The following is an 18638-nucleotide window of genomic DNA, read 5'->3' as shown; positions in this document are numbered from 1 at the left end:
AGCATCAGCTGCTCAGAGATACTGCCCACAGCCGGGAATCCAGCTCTTAGGTTAAACACAATTGTAGTTTGAACATTTGTGGGAAAGCTACACCTTTGAATTTTTTTTTTTTTAATTTAGCCAAGTGGAACAAAGACAGTTTGTGAACACACACAAATAGCAGGAAAAAAAAATGTTACTTTGAAAGTCAGACTCTGGGTTTCTAGTTCCAGGCAGAACAGAGTAAGCACATTCCTTCTTGTCGCTCCTACTGAATGCAACTGTAAAACCTTGATACAATGCATGGAGCAGCTATTTGAGTGCTCTGAAAAGCAAATAATAGCAGGTGGATTGGGACAGAAGACCAGAATGCGAAGTACCACTGAGTTTACCATTTTCCCTTTCTGGTCGTCCTGCCATTTGGCCCAGAGGCAAGCACAGCTGTGGAAGTACAGTATGTAGGCTAAAAAGGGAGCCCCAGGAAATCTGAAAGTATCTGAGAGATCTCAGAGAAGGAGGAGCTTGGGAAAGCAACTCCATATAGTTATCTATGAGCTCTTGGGCTCATCCCTGAGCTGTTTGTGTTGATCTAATCCTACTTAGCATGTAAGTGACTTTGAGAATTTACCTAATAGACCACCACTCAGGTTCCAGACTGGCCACTGTGTGGCGCATGCAGGACACAAATCCAGATAGCATGCAAAGGCTTTGAAAAATAAAACAAAAGTGTTACCATTCTCCAGAAGATTTAAATAAGACCCACAGTCGTATAATATTCAAAATGTTCATGATACAATCATACTCAGCATATGAAATCCCAGGGAAATCTCCACTAGCATGGGGGGAGACAACAGATGCTAATGCTGGAATGACATAGATGTTGGAATTATCTGATGAAGACTTTATGTAAAGCAGCTATTGTACAAATGTTCCAACAAACTGGCTCAAACTGTTGTGAAACAAATGGACAAATGAAATTCTTTGCCAAGAAATAGATGATATAAAGAAGAACCAATACAATAATCAAAATGAAAAACTCACTGGGTGGTTTCAATAGTAGAATGGAGATGACAGAGGAAAGAATCAGTGAAGTTGAAGATAAATCAATAGAAATTGTGCAAACTGAGTAATAAAGGTTAAAAATATTGAGAAAAATATTAACAGGGTTTCAGGGGCTTGTGAGACAAGAACAGAAGGTCTAACATTCACGTCAGTCCTAGCAGAAGAGAAAAAATGTGGTGCTGAAAATGATAATGGCTGAAAGATTTCCAAAGTTGGTGAAGGACATAAATATACAGATTCAAGAAGTCAGTAGACCAAGCAACATACATCCAAAGAAACCTACACCAAGACAGATCATAATCAAACTTCTAAAAACTAAAAACAAAGAAAATACTTGAAAACAGCCAAAGAAAAACAACATATTACCTATAGGGGAATGTGGATTTCACCCCAGAAACTATGGAGGCCATAAGTGGCACAGTGTTTTTAAAGTGCTGAAAGAAAAGAAGTCAACCCAGAATTCTATATTCAGCAAAAACAAACAGACAAAAGCCTTCATAAATGAAGGTAGAACAAAGTCATTTTCAGATGAAGGAAACAGCAGAAAATTTACAGCCAACAGACCTGTACTAAATAATAGTTAAAGGAGGTTCTTTGGATAGAAGGGAAATGATACCAGAAGGAGTATTGGAACATCAATAATGAAGGAAGAACAACAGAAATAGTAGATATCTGGGTAAATATAATAGACTATTCTCTTCTTGAATTCTTTAAAAATATTTTGATGATTGAAATGAAAAATTATAACATTGTGGTAGAGTTTTCAATGTATGCAGGTGTAATATTTAAGATTACTATAACTTAAAGGGGAGAGGGGTAAAGAGACCTATATCATGGGGAAGTTTATAAATTCCACTTGAAATGGTAAATTATTGATTTAATTAGATTTTGAACAGCTAAATATATTGTAATCTCTAGAGCACTCACTTAAGTAACTATACAAGGAGATACAATAAAAACCACAGTACAATAAAATGGAAAAGTAGAAAATGTTTAATGCAGAAGAAGGCAGGAATGAGGAAAAAGAGTGATGAAAAACAGAGAAGAAACAAAGCAAATAATAAAAAGGTAGATCACGAATCCAAACATATCAATAATTATATTAAATATAAATAGTCCAAACAAAACAATCAATGCAGAGATTACCGTATTAGATTTTTAAAATAACCCAACTGTATACAGGAAGGTTAACTACCCAGTCCTGGGTGTTTACTCCAGAGAAAGGAAAACTTATTCTCACACAATAACCTGTACAAGAATGTTTATTGCATCTCTGTTTATAATTGCTTAAAACTGGAAACGGTGCTTTGTGGTACATCCGTAATACAATAGAATACTACTTACTAATAAAAAGGAACAAACTATTGATACATATGACAACCTGGATGAATCTCAGAGGCATTATATTGAGTGAAAGAATCCAGTTTTAAAAGGTTAGGTACTATATGATTCCATTATGTGACAGTATTGAAAATATAAAACTGTAGTGATAGAAAGCATACCAGTAGTCCCCAGGAGTTAGGGATGAGGAGAGAGTGTGACACAAGGGACTTTTCTGGGTTGATGGAACTGTTCTGTATCTTGATTGTGTCACTGGTTGTATGTGCTTAAATTCATAAAATTGTACACGAAAAAAGGTCAATTTTACTATATGATAATTTAAAAATTTTTTTAAAAAGCTGACACTGATTTGAGTGCTTTGGCTCAGGAATGAGGTAGAATTCCTTTCATGGAAGTAACTCTTTTTGTTAATTAGATTAAGAAAATATATTTATTTATTTACGTGGCTGTGCCACGTCTTAGTTGCGGCATGCAGGGTCTAGTTCCCTGACCAGGGATTGAACCTGAGTCCCCTGCATTGGGAGTGCGGAGTCTTAACCAACAGACCGCCAGGGAAGTCCCGGAAGTAGCTCTCTTATGGGAGGGGGTGGTCACTTTAAAGTGAGTTGTGATCCTGCTAGGCATAGTCCAGATCCCCCAAAATGGTTAGATGCAAATAAGAAAGTAGTTGGAATATGGCTTGGGAATAGGACCTTTCAGACACAGAAGCAAAGAAAATGAGGGAGAGTCTGGCCAAGTTGTGGGAAGCCAGGGGCCCCAGAGGAAAGTTGGGCACTAGGAAATTCTCCTTTTGGGGATCTGCAGGGAACTTGGGTTATATTCTATCAAAGATGTTAAAGAAACGAGGGAAGCTACGCTGGATTACCTAAGGCTTGTCCTGACTCACTTCTGAGTTTTCACGTTTCTGTGATATTTATATGCCTTTTGACTTTTTCTTTTAAATGTGTGCACATGTATCCGTGTATGTGTATATTTTTATAAATAATTTTAAAAATGTAGATAAAAAGTATAAGAATAAAAATGTATGTTTAGTTAAAAGAAGGAGACATCTAAGTGATGAAAGTCTAATCCCCTTTGTCATATTAACTGCTGACACTTAATTTGATTTTAGCTTTATGAAAAATTTACTACCAAATATTGATCACTGATTTTGTATATGCTGTGTACTTTCCACCCAACTGCTCATGCTGTTAACTGCAAACTATTGGCTATATTTCTCATCAGAACAGACAGCAAGAGGAAAGAGTCTATTTCCCTTTATCCACAACTAGACTCTTCACTTCGTAGTTACTGTTACTGATTTAAAATCCGCCTAGCCCTTTTCCACGAGGGAAGATGATACAGGCTTGTGGGTGTAATGGGCTTGGAAGTCAGAAAGACCCAGGCTCCAGTCCTAGCTCCACCACTCACTTGTTGTGAACCTTGGCCAAACTACACACTTTTTCTCAGCTGGGGCTTCTTAGAGAGCCGTCACCTCACAGGATCGTTGAAAGGATTAAGTTCATATCAGACTCCATCCACCCTCCAGGCTCATATCATCCTTCTCTGTTACCACCCTATGATGATTTACTGCCCAGCTTACTGTTAACCTGAAAATACATTCAAAAATTATCACGGGGCTCAAAAGCCAAGTAGCAGTAACCCTGATGACATACGTGCAGTTGAACTGCTGACTCGCTGTAAGCAGCATTTCTGCCGTTACCTAGGCTTGTTCAGAGTCGATAACCTTAAAGACTTCTACAGACCTTAAAGTGTTTCTCTGAGAGGATCAGAGATAAAATATACTTTTGTCGTCAAAAAGTGCCAAATATTTCCTTAGCGTGTTTAATTATTTTAACGCGTGGGTTGAGGTTCTGCCATGATCTGCAAAATATCGTGTACGGTCTTGACAGAATGAATCAGAAGAGAATACATGTGCAAATGTGCACTGCAGCCTGAAGGTTCCCAACTGGGGCAGGGGTGTATGCAGTGAGAGGTGTGAATGCTGCCTTCCCAGTCGACCCTAGGGAGTAGATTCTAGAAGAGGGATTAAAGTTTCACTGGAGCAGACCACTAGTAGGAATCAGATGAGCTCGGTTTTCTGGCTAGGAGACATAAAATAAATTGGACTTGATGCAACTGTTGGTTTAATTCTCCACAAATCTTTGCATTACTGAACAGTACCTCTCCCTTTGGGGCTGCAAGTTGTGTTGTGATCATAGTGGGAGTTCCATGTCTGTTTTGGTGGCTGATATGTGATGGGACAGGGATTGGTTTGCCTAGGGCTTGACCAGACTGGGAGTAAATGGTAATTGGAATCTAGACGTAGCCTTTTTTTTTTTTTTTTTTTGCGGTACGCGGGCCTCTCATTGTTGTGGCCTCTCCCGTTGCGGAGCACAGGCTCCGGATGCGCAGGCTTAGCGGCCATGGCTCACGGGCCCAGCCGCTCCACGGCATGTGGGATCTTCCCGGACCGGGGCACGAACCCGTGTCCCCTGCATCGGCAGGCAGACTCTCAACCACTGTGCCACCGGGGAAGCCCTAGACGTGGCCTTTTGACACTGCTCAGCCATGGTAAAAAAAGATCAAGAGGGATGCTATTGACAGATACCGAGGTAAGGAAATCGGTGGCAGACCAGAGAGTGTCCTGTCAGACCGGCGAGAAACTTATTAGTGTCATGTGAGGTGGTGCACTCACTTCCAGGCAGGAAAGGCTAATGGTGGACATAGGTCAGGAATTGGGGGGCAGGTGTCAGTCCTAGCCGAGGTATCAGGCCAGGCGCTCAGGCCCAGGAGAACATAAAAGCTGCCCAAGTCCTAAAACTATGGTACACTTGAGATTTGGTTAGGGGGGTAAGAATCTGATTCACCTGAGCTATTTTGGTAAGAGTTTCTCAGTTTTTCCAAAGTAAAGACAGGACTGTTCTTAGTGTGTGGGGCAAGGCTAAGCTGGGAGTTAGGGCCTAATGGTGAGTAGAGGGTAAAGGAGACACGCAAAGGAACGGCGGGAGTTACAGGTCGTTCAGGAGATTTCTCTGACGTGAACATGTTTTCCGCTGCTTAAAAATTTTTTTTTTTAAAGTAACATTTATACCAACTCTGTTCAGGTCCAATAGCAACTCCCTACCTCTCCTGTCCCCATCCTTGTCTCACTTGTAGAGGCCATCACTTTCAATCCTTGAAGCTCTTTTTGTTTTTGTATTTACCTTTATATTTCTAAATGACATGCTTATAATGCTATTTCTTGATTTTTTTTCAATGTTGGACATAACCTAGAGGCTTCCCACTGGGGAAGATTAACATGCTTTTATATTCTCCAACCACCCTTTCCTCTTTCTCACCCCTAGACGCTTATCTTTTCCTAAATAGTTGATTTTTTAAGTCAATTAAGTTTTTAACTATGTAAATTATATTTATTTGGTTATTATGACTTTATGTACCATGATCGCTCTTATTTCCTGTAAAACATTGTGTTTCCTGGAGTTATTTCATTTTTTTCATTTGTGTAGTAATCTCTATTCTCTGACAGAGGTTTAAAACTCATAATAGTATAAACTCATCAGATTGTATGCCATTTTTCACTTCGGAGACATCCCTCCAACTTTGCTTCATAGGCTGCTACGTAGCTGTCTTGGAATATTCTTCACCTTTTAATATGTAACATTCCTGTTTCCTGGAACCTGAATCTTCCTTTGTTTTGGAGCCATGATGTTAGGTAACTAACTGAGAAAGGCAGCATGGGAGATAAAATATTTTGAGAGCCTTACATCCCTGAAAATTATTCTTTTCCCCTTTCCTCTCATTTGATTCATGGTTGACTAGATATGGAATTCTCGGTTGGAAGTCATTTTCCTTCAGAATTGAAGGCATTGCTTTATTGTCTTTCTAGTTTTCAGTATTGCTTCTGAGAAATACGATGCCATTTTGATCCCTGTTCTATTGTATATAAACTGTTTTCCTTTCTAGAAACTTTTAGAATCTTTTTTCGGTGTTCTGAAATTTCAAGCTGAAGAGCTGTAAAGTAGGTTTTTATCAGTCTTTATTCTGAAGTTTTAATAGGTCCTTTCACTGTGAAACTCATGTCCTTCAGTTATGAGCAATCTTCATGTCTTTCTTCTCTGAAATTTTCTACTTTGTGTTTTTTCCACTCTCTCTCTTTTTTTAAATTTATTTAATTTATTTATTTTCGGCTGCGTTGGGTCTTCATTGCTGCGCACAGGCTTTCTCTAGTTGCGGCGAGCGGGGGCTACTCTTGCGGTACGCGGGCTTCTCATTGCAGTGGCTTCTCTTGTTGCAGAGCACGGGCTCTAGGTGCACGGGCTCAGTAGTTGTGGCTCGCGGGCTCTAGAGTGCAGGCTCAGTAGTTGTGGCGCACGGGCTTAGTTGCTCTGTAGCATGTGGGATCTTCCCGGACCAGCGCTCGAACCCATTTCACCTGCGTTGGCAGGTGGATTCTTAACCACTGCGCCACCAGAGAAGCCCTCCATTCTCTTTTTAAAGTTCTTATTTTTCCGTTGTTGGGCCTCTTGGAATAATCCCCTCATTTCTTTCTTTTCTTGCCTTTTCTGTTTCTTAGAAAATTTCAGTTCTTACTTCCCATCCTGCTTTTGAAGGTTTTTCCTTTAAATTTATGCTGCCACGTTTCCATTTTCCAAGATAACTTTATTTTTTGAATGTTGGAATGTTTCTTGTCTTCTTTTATTTTTCTAATGACTTAATTTTTTTTTCTGTTCCCTGCATGACCTATTTTTCTTCAGAGTTCATTTTCTTCTGTTACCTTTGCTCTTTAACTTTTATGTTAAAATTTCCTCATGTATTTGTTGACCCTTGGCCAGTCTTTCATATTAAGAGTGAGGTACTGAAACGTGAGTGGAGCTGTGTGTGGGCAAGTCTCGTTAACTAGCAGGAAGCTGGACATTTCATTGGGGGACCCACAAACGTCAGTAGCTATGGGTCTTTTCTTTTGGGCCAGTTTTCTCAGAGAAATCCTTCTATCTTCTGGCTGGATAGGTATATATAGAGAGATTGTGTTCTGGAACTAAGGGGAGAAAGGTGTTTTTCTGGATGGGGGAGGTCTCGTTGTTCCCAGGCAAAATTTCACTCAATCCCACTGCTTTTAGGAACATGCCTCACTCCCACTCACATTGGGGCCTCGCTGGTTCCACATGTCCGAATAGTAAGCCTTCAGGCATCTTCTGGGGAGAAGCAGCAGGCACAGGGGGTAACATCTGGTGTGTGTGTTGCTCCAGGCATGTGCGCTAGCCAGTATATCTGGGTTTCAATGGATACCTTTTAGAAACATATAAAATCTTTATAAATATACAGATGTAGTGGTTCTCTCTGAAAAACATAACTGCCTAGGAAGCTAACTCTGTGTAATTCCTGTTTCTGGGCTTTACATTTTCCTCCTTTGGTTTTTTTTTTTTCCCCTCAGAGCAAATTGGAGCTCTGGCAGATCAGCATATTGTCCACGTGGCGTGTGGTGAGTCCCACAGTCTGGCCCTCAGTGACCGGGGCCAGCTGTTTTCTTGGGGCGCAGGGAGCGATGGTCAACTAGGACTCATGACTACCGAGGACTCTGTGGCAGTACCCAGGTAAGACTCAGTTGCTGTAACTATTATTTCCTGCTAGTTTCTTTGTTAGATTCCTTGGTTTGGGTTCTGCTGTCTTCTTTTGATTGCTGTTTCCTTTGTGTCACTGTCATGCCTTATACTGTTATAACACTTGTCACAAAAATTGTCATTCTTTATAGAAGTGTCTGTCTCCAGTTAAAAAAGGTGAGTCGTTCAGGAACTGTACTTTATTTATTCCAGTAGCCTAGTTGCTGGCAGAGTGTTTGGAACTCAACAATGTTCGAATAAAAAAACACCTTTTCATATTGCTGGACTTACAAACCTTTAACTTAAAATTGCAAACCTGAGACAGTTATTCAATGAGTCACTTTAAAATAGAATCACAAGGCTGACCTGATACTCTAATAACAGGCCAAATTACCTTAAGCATTACCAATAGCTAAAATACCAAATATACATAAGTTGTTTAACACAAAAGTACTAATACAGTGGTTTTTAGTCCCTTAAGTATTTACTTAATTCTGAATCTTAGATGATTTGGCTAAATATGTAACAGCTGCTTCACCACTAAGTAAATGTCTAAAATATTGAAGTTACTTTCAGGTGGATGTTTTGGAGAGGGGGCATCTCTGTTTGTTGAGGGTTCTTAATGAGCAAAGAGACCACTGGTTTATTTCCTTCATTTAATTCCTGCTCCTTTATACTGCAAGTGTACAACATTCCTTGTATTGCAGTACTTGTCACATTCTTTGCAATTTTTCATTTGATAACTATTTTTCGTACAGAGCTGGGAGCCCTTGATGCCAGGAGACCTGGATCATTTATTTTAGCATCTCATTGCTAAGGGTGCTCCAGCACACGCATTGCTCAGTACAAGTGTGTTTATTAAGTGCTTCTCCTCCCCTGCCCAATTATTGTCCCTTTTAAAGGACAGTACCTTCTTCTTCCTCTTCCTTTTTTCCCCTTAGATTTTTGTCTCTTTAATCAAAAGCTATTTTAGGGGAAAGAGGAACAGGGAGGTAAGAATGATTTGATTCCATTTCCTGATTTAGAACAGGTAATGTCTTGGGTTCATTACTTCCAAAAATTAATTTGGGGGGAAGAGGGAGAGTAGAAATTTAAAAAAGGGGGATGTTATATTTTACGAAATTGTAATATTAAGGAAAAGATTTATAACATTAATGACAAAAGTATTTCATGCGTTGAGGTCCAAAGACTCAAGAAAAGCTGTTTAGTGGCATTTCATTTCTAAAAATGGAGTAATCTGTGTTAGAGTAGCAGTTTGTTATTATTTTTATTAGTCATGTCTAAATTATGGATGACTTCTGAGGGTTTAGTTTGTGTATAATTTCATATTATAACTTAATTAAATTCATTAATTCATACTTAGTATTGTGGAAAGTAACATAGATTCGAGGTCACATGGACTCAGATTCCAGTACTGGCTCTATTACTTATTAGGTGAATGACCTTGGGCAAATTGTTGAACTTACCTAGGCCTTGATTTCCTAACTTAAGAATGGAGTTACGTAGTATTGTGTACCTTTACGAAGTTATTGGGAGGATGCAGTAAGACGAGTAGGTAACACACAGTATAGCTTGTGCATGTGTATCCCGCTTTCTCCACCTCGAGGGTATAACTTCTTATTGTTTGTCTTGTCCTTTTGACCTGCTTCCTCTCTGTAACTGTGATTGTGGAGGTGGTATTGAGGGTAATGGTGACCCATAAAGGGAGGAGTGTGGGGAATTTGAGTGGAAGCTGGCCAGGAAAAAGGGCTGTTGCCGCATAAGGTTCTGAGACACTGGGACCCAAGGCAATATTACATTTTCCAATTTAAAAAAATAGTGGGCTTCTACAAGCTATTGATACATGCAGCAATTTGGACAAATGTCCAGGGAATTATTCTGAGTGAAAAAGAAGCCAATCCCAAAAGGCTACCTACTGTATGGTTCCATTTATATAACATTCTCAAAATGACAAAATTGTGGAAATGGAGGGTAGATTAGTGGTTGCCAGGGGTTACGAATGGGGGAGGGGAGGAGTGGTTATAAAAGTACAACAAAAGGAATCCTTGTGGTGTTGGAACCGTTGAGTATGGTGCTGGATACCTGAGCCTACACAGGTGACACAAATACTACAAACTCAGAAATGAGTACAAATAAAACGGGAAATATTGGCCTGGCCAAAAAGTTCGTTTGGGTTTTCCTGTAACATCCTATGGGAAAACCTGAATGAACTTTTTGGCCAACCCAGACATAAATGAGATTGGTAGGTTATATTAATGTCAGTATCTTTGTTATGATACTATACTGTAGTTTTGCAAAATGTCATCACTGGGGGAAACTAGACAAAGTGTACAAGGGATCTATGTATTATTTCTTACAACTGCATGTCAATCTACAATAAAAAATAGTTGGGTTCTGTTTGGTACTAAATGCATATGTGAACTCTATTTTATAAATTTTTTTAGATCCGAGAAAATAAACCATTAACAAAAGCAACATCTACCTATCACTCTAAATCACCCCCTCCTCGCCTATTGGATGTCTGTCTTCTAAAATGCCCCTTCCCGAAAGTGTGCCCATCTGACTCCTTTGTTCCCACGGCATACACTTAATGAAGAGGAAGACGGCAACTTGTGAATTACTAAAATAGGAAGCAGCAGATATTCTCAGGCTGTCCACCTCTGTTGGGCAGTGCCAAGCATGAATTTTTTCTTTTAATTCTCACCACAACCCTGTGAATGGGTACTGTTCTTATCTCTGTCTTTGACACGAGCAAGCAGAGCAGTGGGATTTAAAAGTTATCATATGGGGCTTCCCTGGTGGCGCAGTGGTTGAGAGTCCGCCTGCCGATGCAGGGGACACGGGTTCGTGCCCCGGTCCGGGAAGATCCCACATGCCGCGGAGCGGCTGGGCCCGTGAGCCATGGCCGCTGAGCCTGCGCGTCCAGAGCCTGTGCTCCGCAACGGGAGAGGCCACAGCAGTGAGAGGCCCGCGTACCCTTAAAAAAAGTTATCATGTGATCTTCCTCTTTATCATCCTAGGGAATCAGAGTTTTGGAGGCATTGCCCTTCTTAATTTTTTTAAATTATGGTAAAATACACATAACATAAAATTTACCATCTTATCCATTTTAGAGTGTACAGTTCAGTAGTGTTAAGTATATTCACGTTGCTGTGTGACCAATCTCCAGAACTTTTTTCTCTTGCAGAAATTTAACTCTGTACTCATTAAATGACAACTCCCCATTTCTCCTCTCCCAGCCACTGGCAGGCACTGTTAGACTTTGATTTGTATGAATTTGACTAGTCTAGATAGCTCACGTAAGTGGAATTATGGAGTATTTGTCTTTTTGTTACTGGCTTATTTCAGTTAGCATAATGTCCAAGTTTCATCCATGTTGTAGCATGTGTCAGAGTTTTTGTTCTTAAAGGCTGATGAATATTCTGTTGTATACATATTCCAAATGTATATACCTCATTTGTTTTTCTGGTCATCTGTTGATGGACACTTGGGTTGCTGCCACCTTTTGGCCATTTTGAATAATGCTGCTATCAATGTGGGTATACAAATATCTCTTTGGTATCCCGGCTTTCAGTCCTTTTGGATGTATACCCAGAAGTGGGATCGCTGAATCATGGCATTGCCCTCATTTGAAAGCCATTTAGATACTAGCCGTGTTCTTAGGGATCTTTCTTCTGTAGTTTAGTCCTTTCGTCCCTGAATTGGAGAGGACAAGGTGGGAATTAACAGAGGGCTATGGTAATGGGTTTAGGTGCAGATTTTTTTTTTTTTTTTTTTAAACAGTAGCTACTTAAGAGGGAGGAGGTTAGTGAAAGACTTAATAGAATTATATCATGTAAGATTATATGTTTGATTTTAAGAAGTCTTTTGTGAAAGATGTTACTTATTACAGCTGTTTTGTTTAGCTGGGAATATTTCCAGTCATTGTTCGTGAATGCCCTTCTTAAGAGGAGAGTCTTTTCTGTTTTAGGTTAATACAGAAGCTGAACCAGCAGACAATATTGCAAGTTTCCTGTGGCAACTGGCACTGCTTGGCTCTTGCAGCTGGTAACGTACATCTCTGCTAATGTTCTGTTAATTTGAGAACCATTTCTCTTTGCATTTTTGTGTGATGTTATCTAACTGGATACCTTTAACTAACTAGTCAGGGTCTGTGCATTCCTGTTGGACAGCAGCAATTCTCAGACAGCCTTTGTGTCGCTCATACTTTTCTCGGGGTTTGGATGATGAAGGAGGTGGTCATCATTGCTGCTCCAACTGTCTCTCGGGGGAAGGTGAAGAGGAAACAGTACGTCAGTCGTGTTCTTGAGCAGAAGATTGGTTTTTCTTAGCTAGAGCTCACTATGGCGTTATAGTCCATCACGAAGCTCCCACATAAACGAAGAAGATGGAGTTAGAAAAACCTAAGCCAGCAAATAATGCTGTATTTTGTTAGGATACATTTGAGGGGAAGTCGGCACTAACAGGTCCTGCTTGATTCTCTGTGCTGCCGTCCGGGTCCTAACTGGCCCCCGTGAAGTCCTGGGTCTCTCACGGTCCTGGTGTGGTCAGAACTCGTTTACCTTGCTTAGTGGATCAAAGCCTGGTAATCGCCTATTCAAAACTGAATTGACTCACACATTTACTTTTTTCTTTGCATAAGTGGTAATAGCCTTGGAAGGGCGATAAGGCTCAGTGTATCTCTGTTGTCATGACAGGTGGGAGTTTTGGTTGCAGCCTGAAGTGTGTCTGCTCCCTTGCTCTTGGGTGTGTGTGTGTTGCGGCCGGAGGGCACTAACAGATGAGCCTACCGGGCAACCCTGGTGTTCTAACAAGATTATTTTTATGGGTGGCACTTGTATCATTTCTGGTAATATCAGTTATCCTCTTCTTATTTCAGATGGCCAGTTCTTCACGTGGGGGAAGAACAGCCATGGGCAGCTGGGTCTGGGGAAGGAGTTCCCCTCCCAAGCCAGCCCGCAGAGGGTGAGGTCCCTGGAGGGGATCCCGCTGGCACAGGTGACTGCAGGAGGGGCCCACAGCTTTGCCCTGTCTCTCTCGGGAGCCGTATTCAGCTGGGGGATGAATAACGCGGGGCAGCTCGGGCTCAGTGATGAGAAAGGTAGGTGACGTCTTCACGTGGCCCTCTTAACCTCATTTGTTTAGTACGTGCTTCCTGAGGAGCTTGTATGTGCTGGCCCCGTGTCAGGCACTAAGGGTATAGCAGGGACCAACACAGAGAATACCCTTGGCTCAGCAGAGATTGCCTGCTAGTGGGCAGACGCAAACCGCACACCAGTAAGTCTACAGTACGTCACAGACTTTGAGAGGAAAGGTTCCTATTTCATATAGGGTGGACAAGGAGGGCCTCTAGGATGAGATGTTTGAGCAGAGCCCTGTAGGAAGTCAAGTCGGAGAGGAGACGTGTAGATACGCTGGGTGGAGACTGTTCCAGTCAGAGGGAACAGGGTGTGCAGAAGCTCTGGTGCAGGAGGATCTGTGGTGTGCTCAGGGCTGGGGTGACCGGAAGACGGGAGCTCAGAGAGCTAGCGGGGCCCCATTATGTAAGGCCTGAAGGGCAGGCTAAGGAGTTTGGCTTCTGTCAGTGAAATCAGGGAAGACACCGAGGTGTTGAGAAGAGTGATCCAGTTTAACTTTGCCTAGCGTGGGTCCACGGGGGAAGCTGGAAGACCAGTTTGGAAGTAGTGGGAATAAAGATGGACTTGAATATATTTTGAAGGTGGGCCAGTTGGTTTTGCTCATTGTTGGATGTGTAGTTTGAAAGAAAGGGGAAAAGCTGGAAGGGTGAAGTCGCATTTATGAAATGAGGAAAGCTATGTATGGGGAGTGGGGCGGAGCGGTGGGAAGAACTGGGGAGTGTAGGGAACCCATGAGTTAAGTTCTAAATACGGTAAAAATGAGGCGTCTGTTAGACGTGCAAGTGGAGGTTCAGGCAGGAAGCGGAACATGAGAGTCAGGAGTCCAGGGGGACCCAAAATTCAGGCTAAGACAGCTGTGTACGTCTCAGAGGCAAATGGTAGGGACACTGCTATTTCTCTCATTCTAGATCGAGAGTCTCCTTGCCACGTGAAGCTCCTACGAACACAGAAAGTCGTCTATATCAGCTGCGGAGAAGAGCACACAGCAGTGCTCACTAAAGTAAGGGGCTTGGAGTATTCCAGTTTGTTCCGTGGCGCTTGGTGCTGGGTATGACGTGAATGCCTATTTATCACGGTTTGGTTGGTTGGATAGGGCCTTTTAGAGAGAGCAGTTAACGGTGTCTAAAAATAGTCCAGTGCTGTCTCCCTTCTCAGCAACCATCTGCATTCTCACTCTTCCCTCCCTCCAGTGGTGGTCAGCCTCCAGGCGCTCAAGAAAACGGACCCTTGCCCCATTCCAGTTGACACCTGCTCCCAGGCTAAATGCATATGACCAGTATCCCTATGAAATGCTCCCCAGTAACAGGAGTTAGACATTAATTCAGCCATAGTTCCCTGAAGACCTTTATTAAAGTAGCACAAAAGTATTTTTTTTAAAAAAATAAATTTATTTATTTGTTTTATTTTTGGCTGTGTTGGGTCTTTGTTGCTGCACGCAGGCTTTCTTTTAGTTGCAGTGAGCGGGGGCTACTCTTCGTTGTGGCGTGAGGGCTTCTCATTGCGGTGGCTACTCTTTGTTGCGGAGCACGGGCTCTAGGCGCACAGGCTCCGTAGTTGTGGCGCGTGGGCTGAGTTGCTCCGCAGCTTGTGGGATCTTCCCGGACCAGGGCTCGAACCCGTGTTCCCTGCCCTGGCTGGCGGATTCTTAACCACTGTGCCACCAGGCAAGTCCAACACAAAAGTATCTTTTTCTTCAAGTTGAGCCACAGTGAGATTTAAGAATTTCTAAAAATATGAGGGACTTCCTTGGTGGCTCAGTGGTTAAGACTCCGCCTGCCAATGCAGGGGACACGGGTTCAAGCCCTGGTCTGGGAAGATCCCACATGCCACTAAGACCGTGCGCCACAACTACTGAAGCCCTGCGCGCCTAGAGCCCGTGCTCTGCAACAAGAGAAGCCACCGCAATGAGAAGCCTGTGCACCACGACGAAGATTCAACACAGCCAAAAATAAATAAATAAATAAATTTAAAAAATAAAAATATGAGGATAATACATTCAAATCAGTTATTATTAAGGGAAGCTAGTGGTGTTTAGGGTATGTCCTTCAACCTCCTGAGACTGATATCAGGGAAAAATACGCCCTTTCAGAAAAGATTCTAGAATGCCACTGTGAGAGAGAAAATGCTAAGCTGGCCTGACCCTTTTGGCATTTCTTTGGCATAAATTTGTTCTTAAAGTGATTTTTTTCTATTATGGAAGTAGTTCCTGTTCATAAATAAAGAAGGATTAAGAAGGATTAATCCTTCTTAAATAAAGAAGGATTCTAACTCAAAAAGAATCACTGTTAATATTTTGGTGTTTTCAAAGCAGAAATAGAGACACAGACATAAAGAACAAACGTATGGATACCAAGGGGGAAGACGGGGGTGGGATGAATTGGGAGATTGGGATTGACAAATACGCACTATTGATACTATGTGTAAAATAGATAACTAATGAGAACCTACTGTGTAGCACAGGGAACTCTACCCAGTGCTCTGTGGTGACCTAAATGAGAAGGAAATCCAAAAAAGAGGTGATATATATACGTATAGCTGATTGACTTTGCTGTATAGTATAAACAAACAATATTGTAAAGCAACTATACTCCAATAAAAAAAATATATATATATTTTTGGTGTTAAAGAACAGTTCAATGTATATATAACTTTCAAATATATATAGCAATCTTCTGTGTTCTTTTAAAACAAGCCATTTAAATATATGTAAAAAAGAACAATGTAATTAATGTTTTAAAATTATCTACCTATTCCTTTTGCTTCTAAAACAGTTACATCTAGAGAGAATGAAAAGGTATTTTCATGTCGAACAAATACTATTATAGATTCACTTTAATAAAATGCCTTAGCATTTGTTCAAGTACAGCTGCTAAAAAGATCTTACTTTCCAAGGAATCTGTGGAGCATTTAATTTTCTACATATAAATGATTGTGCAAAATCGTCTCATTTCACCTTTTTCTTCTTTTTTTGTTTTCCTTCTTATTAACACATCATTGTACTTTTAAACAACTTTCAGAATTTACAGATGGTACACATTCCCTTGAGCAGTACTGTCTTTATTCCATAAAGGTGTCGTCTTAAGTTCTTTTAAAATTATTTTTCCATTTAATCAACATTCCAAAGAAGTGATTTGGCTAAGTATCAAGCGAGCGTAGCATTCTTATACAGACCGTTGTGATGTGAATTTTGTGTCCAGAGGCTAAAGGAGTGTACGCAAACTCAGAGACACAGTGCAGTCATGTGGTATTTGCTCCTTGTTAGAGTGGAGGTGTGTTTACCTTTGGTGCTGGTTCCTGTGGGCAACTTGGACATGATTCCATGAATGATGAGGTTAATCCAAGAAGAGTTCTGGAGCTGATGGGCAGTGAAGTCACTCAGATTGCCTGTGGCAGGTGAGTGGTCCTAAGCGCTTCCTCATAGATATTAAGACCCAGAAATGGATCATGTCTTTGTAGTGATGGAGAATGTGGTTAGACCCAGCCACCATCCTTTTAAGAAATCTTAACTGCATGCACACCTATGCTGAAAGTTTGGAGAGAGTCTGATCTGAGCAGGGTGTGGCGAGGAAGGGTTTTAGAGAAGCAGAGCCACCTGGGGCCAGTAGGCTTCCTGGGGTAAAGAATAGCACGATGTGTGGGAGACGTGAAGAAAGGAAAGTGAGAGAGCCTCAAAGAATGTCTTGGAAATTTTGCTGGTCCCCCCTCCGCCTCTTCCCACTCATCCCAGATGCAGCAGGCCTTCAGCTCTTTCCAAGAAGTCTTGCCATCATCCCGATGACCTAGATTATCAGGGAAAGATGGTGTTACGAAGAGCCAGCGCTGCAAAAAAACAGGCGCATGTGAACACAAGGGGCAGCCCTAGGATGTGCAGTGCTCACACGTGGAAGTAAAAAGTCAGAGTGTGTATTAACCCGTATCAGAAGGGATGCTGATGCGTTAATTTACATTATTTTCCCCCCAGACAACACACCCTAGCCTTTGTGCCTTCTTCTGGACTCATCTATGCATTTGGTTGTGGAGAAAGAGGTCAGTTAGGAACTGGACACACTTGTAATGTCAAGTGCCCGTCTCCTGTGAAAGGTTGCTGGGCCGCCCATAGCGGCCAGCTTTCAGCCAGAGCTGGTAAGAGTGATTTTTTTATTAGAATTTAATGGTCTTTTAAATGCTAAAAACAATTGTTTATAGAACACGTATTTATTTTTTACTTTGAGGTCTTGTGGAAGGAATGAATGTGAGATGTTTTCTTTGAACGTCAATCAGCAAGTATTTGAGTACTCACTATGCATGAGGCTCTGTAGTTGAGATCCTAGAGAATAAAGCCAAACATGTCCTTTCGGCCCTAAGGACCTTGATGGTGCCGTATACATTTTATTATTGTTGCTGATAATTGAGCGCTTAACCGAGTTCTGTAACCACGCTGAGCCCTGAAAACAACCTTAAGAACCTAGTGGTCATTATCCCCATGTTGGAGATGAGGAAACTGAGTCTTAAGGAGGTTAAGTAACTTGCCCAAGATGATACAGATTCGGGGAACAGGATTTAAAACCAGGTCTGCCTCATTCTGAAGCCTGTGTTCTTTTTTTTTTTTTTTTTTTTTTGCGGTACGCGGGCCTCTCACTGCTGTGGCCTCTCCCGTTGTGGAGCACAGGCTCTGGACGCGCAGGCTCAGCGGCCATGGCTCGCGTGCCCAGCCGCTCCGCAACATGTGGAATCTTCCCGGACCGGGTCACGAACCTGTATCCCCTGCATCGCCAGGCGGACTCCCAACCACTGCACCACCAGGGAAGCCCTGTGTTCTTTTTTTTAATTTTTAAAAATGTTATGCAGTTTTTAAAGATTACACTCCATTTACAGGTATTACAAAATATTGGCTGTATTCCCGGTGTTGTACAACACATCCTTGTAGCCTATCTTATACCCAGTAGTTTGTACCTCCCCTGCCCCAATCCTATATTGCCCGCCCTAGTTCGAACGAACCACTAGTTCGTACGAACCACTAGTTCGTTCTCTATATCTGTGTCTTAAAGCCTGTGCTCTTAACGCTTGTACTGTTACCTTTCCTTTATGATTGCTATTTTGGTCAAAACATGACATTTCTTTTCATGCCATTTTTTCCTTCTCTTAAAAAATAGTGGAATTTTGTTTCATTTCAAAATAGTTCCATTTCATTAGAAATCAAAATAAGGCAGTCACTCAGTAAGAGTGACTTGAAATAATAACTCCAGAAGCTTAAATGCAGCTGGAGAGTCATTAGAAAGAAGTGTGATTTAATAATTAATTAATTTTGATTTTGAAGGCTATAAAATGACACATTTCTGGCTTGATCAGAATTTTATTTTAGCAGTAACAATCATAAGTTCCCTGCTGGATTATAAGAAACTTATGTACAGGGATGGCGTCTTTTCCTCTTTATAAACCTGGCATATAGCACAGGGCCTGGCACAAACTTCTCACTGAATAAATATTTATGGAAGGAACATACGAGCATCTAAAAATGTAGTGGAACTTAAAATGTAAACTAAACAAGATTTTGTTTAGG

General features: G+C 41.4%; 1 protein-coding gene across 9 annotated transcripts in view; it reads left to right on the top strand.

The window, feature by feature from the left end:
- HERC3 (HECT and RLD domain containing E3 ubiquitin protein ligase 3) overlaps nucleotides 1-18638 on the top strand; it is a 137501-nt gene that overhangs the window by 35765 nt on the left and 83098 nt on the right. For all 9 annotated transcript variants that reach the window (XR_010943195.1, XR_010943196.1, XM_067736980.1 and 6 more), the window contains 6 exons: nucleotides 7796-7955; nucleotides 11932-12008; nucleotides 12841-13062; nucleotides 14008-14099; nucleotides 16362-16492; nucleotides 17061-17221. Coding sequence is in view for 7 of the 9 variants with exons in the window: in XM_067736976.1 (XP_067593077.1) it covers nucleotides 7796-7955; nucleotides 11932-12008; nucleotides 12841-13062; nucleotides 14008-14099; nucleotides 16362-16492; nucleotides 17061-17221 (843 nt within the window). In the remaining 2 variants the exon portion in view is untranslated. The remainder of the gene's footprint in view (nucleotides 1-7795; nucleotides 7956-11931; nucleotides 12009-12840; nucleotides 13063-14007; nucleotides 14100-16361; nucleotides 16493-17060; nucleotides 17222-18638) is intronic.

This window comes from Pseudorca crassidens, chromosome 4 (genome assembly GCF_039906515.1).
Source record: "Pseudorca crassidens isolate mPseCra1 chromosome 4, mPseCra1.hap1, whole genome shotgun sequence".
In the NCBI taxonomy this organism is placed as follows: Eukaryota; Metazoa; Chordata; class Mammalia; order Artiodactyla; family Delphinidae; genus Pseudorca; species Pseudorca crassidens.
Note: the sequence above shows the minus strand (reverse complement) of the source record. Positions and strands in the feature narration are given on the sequence as shown.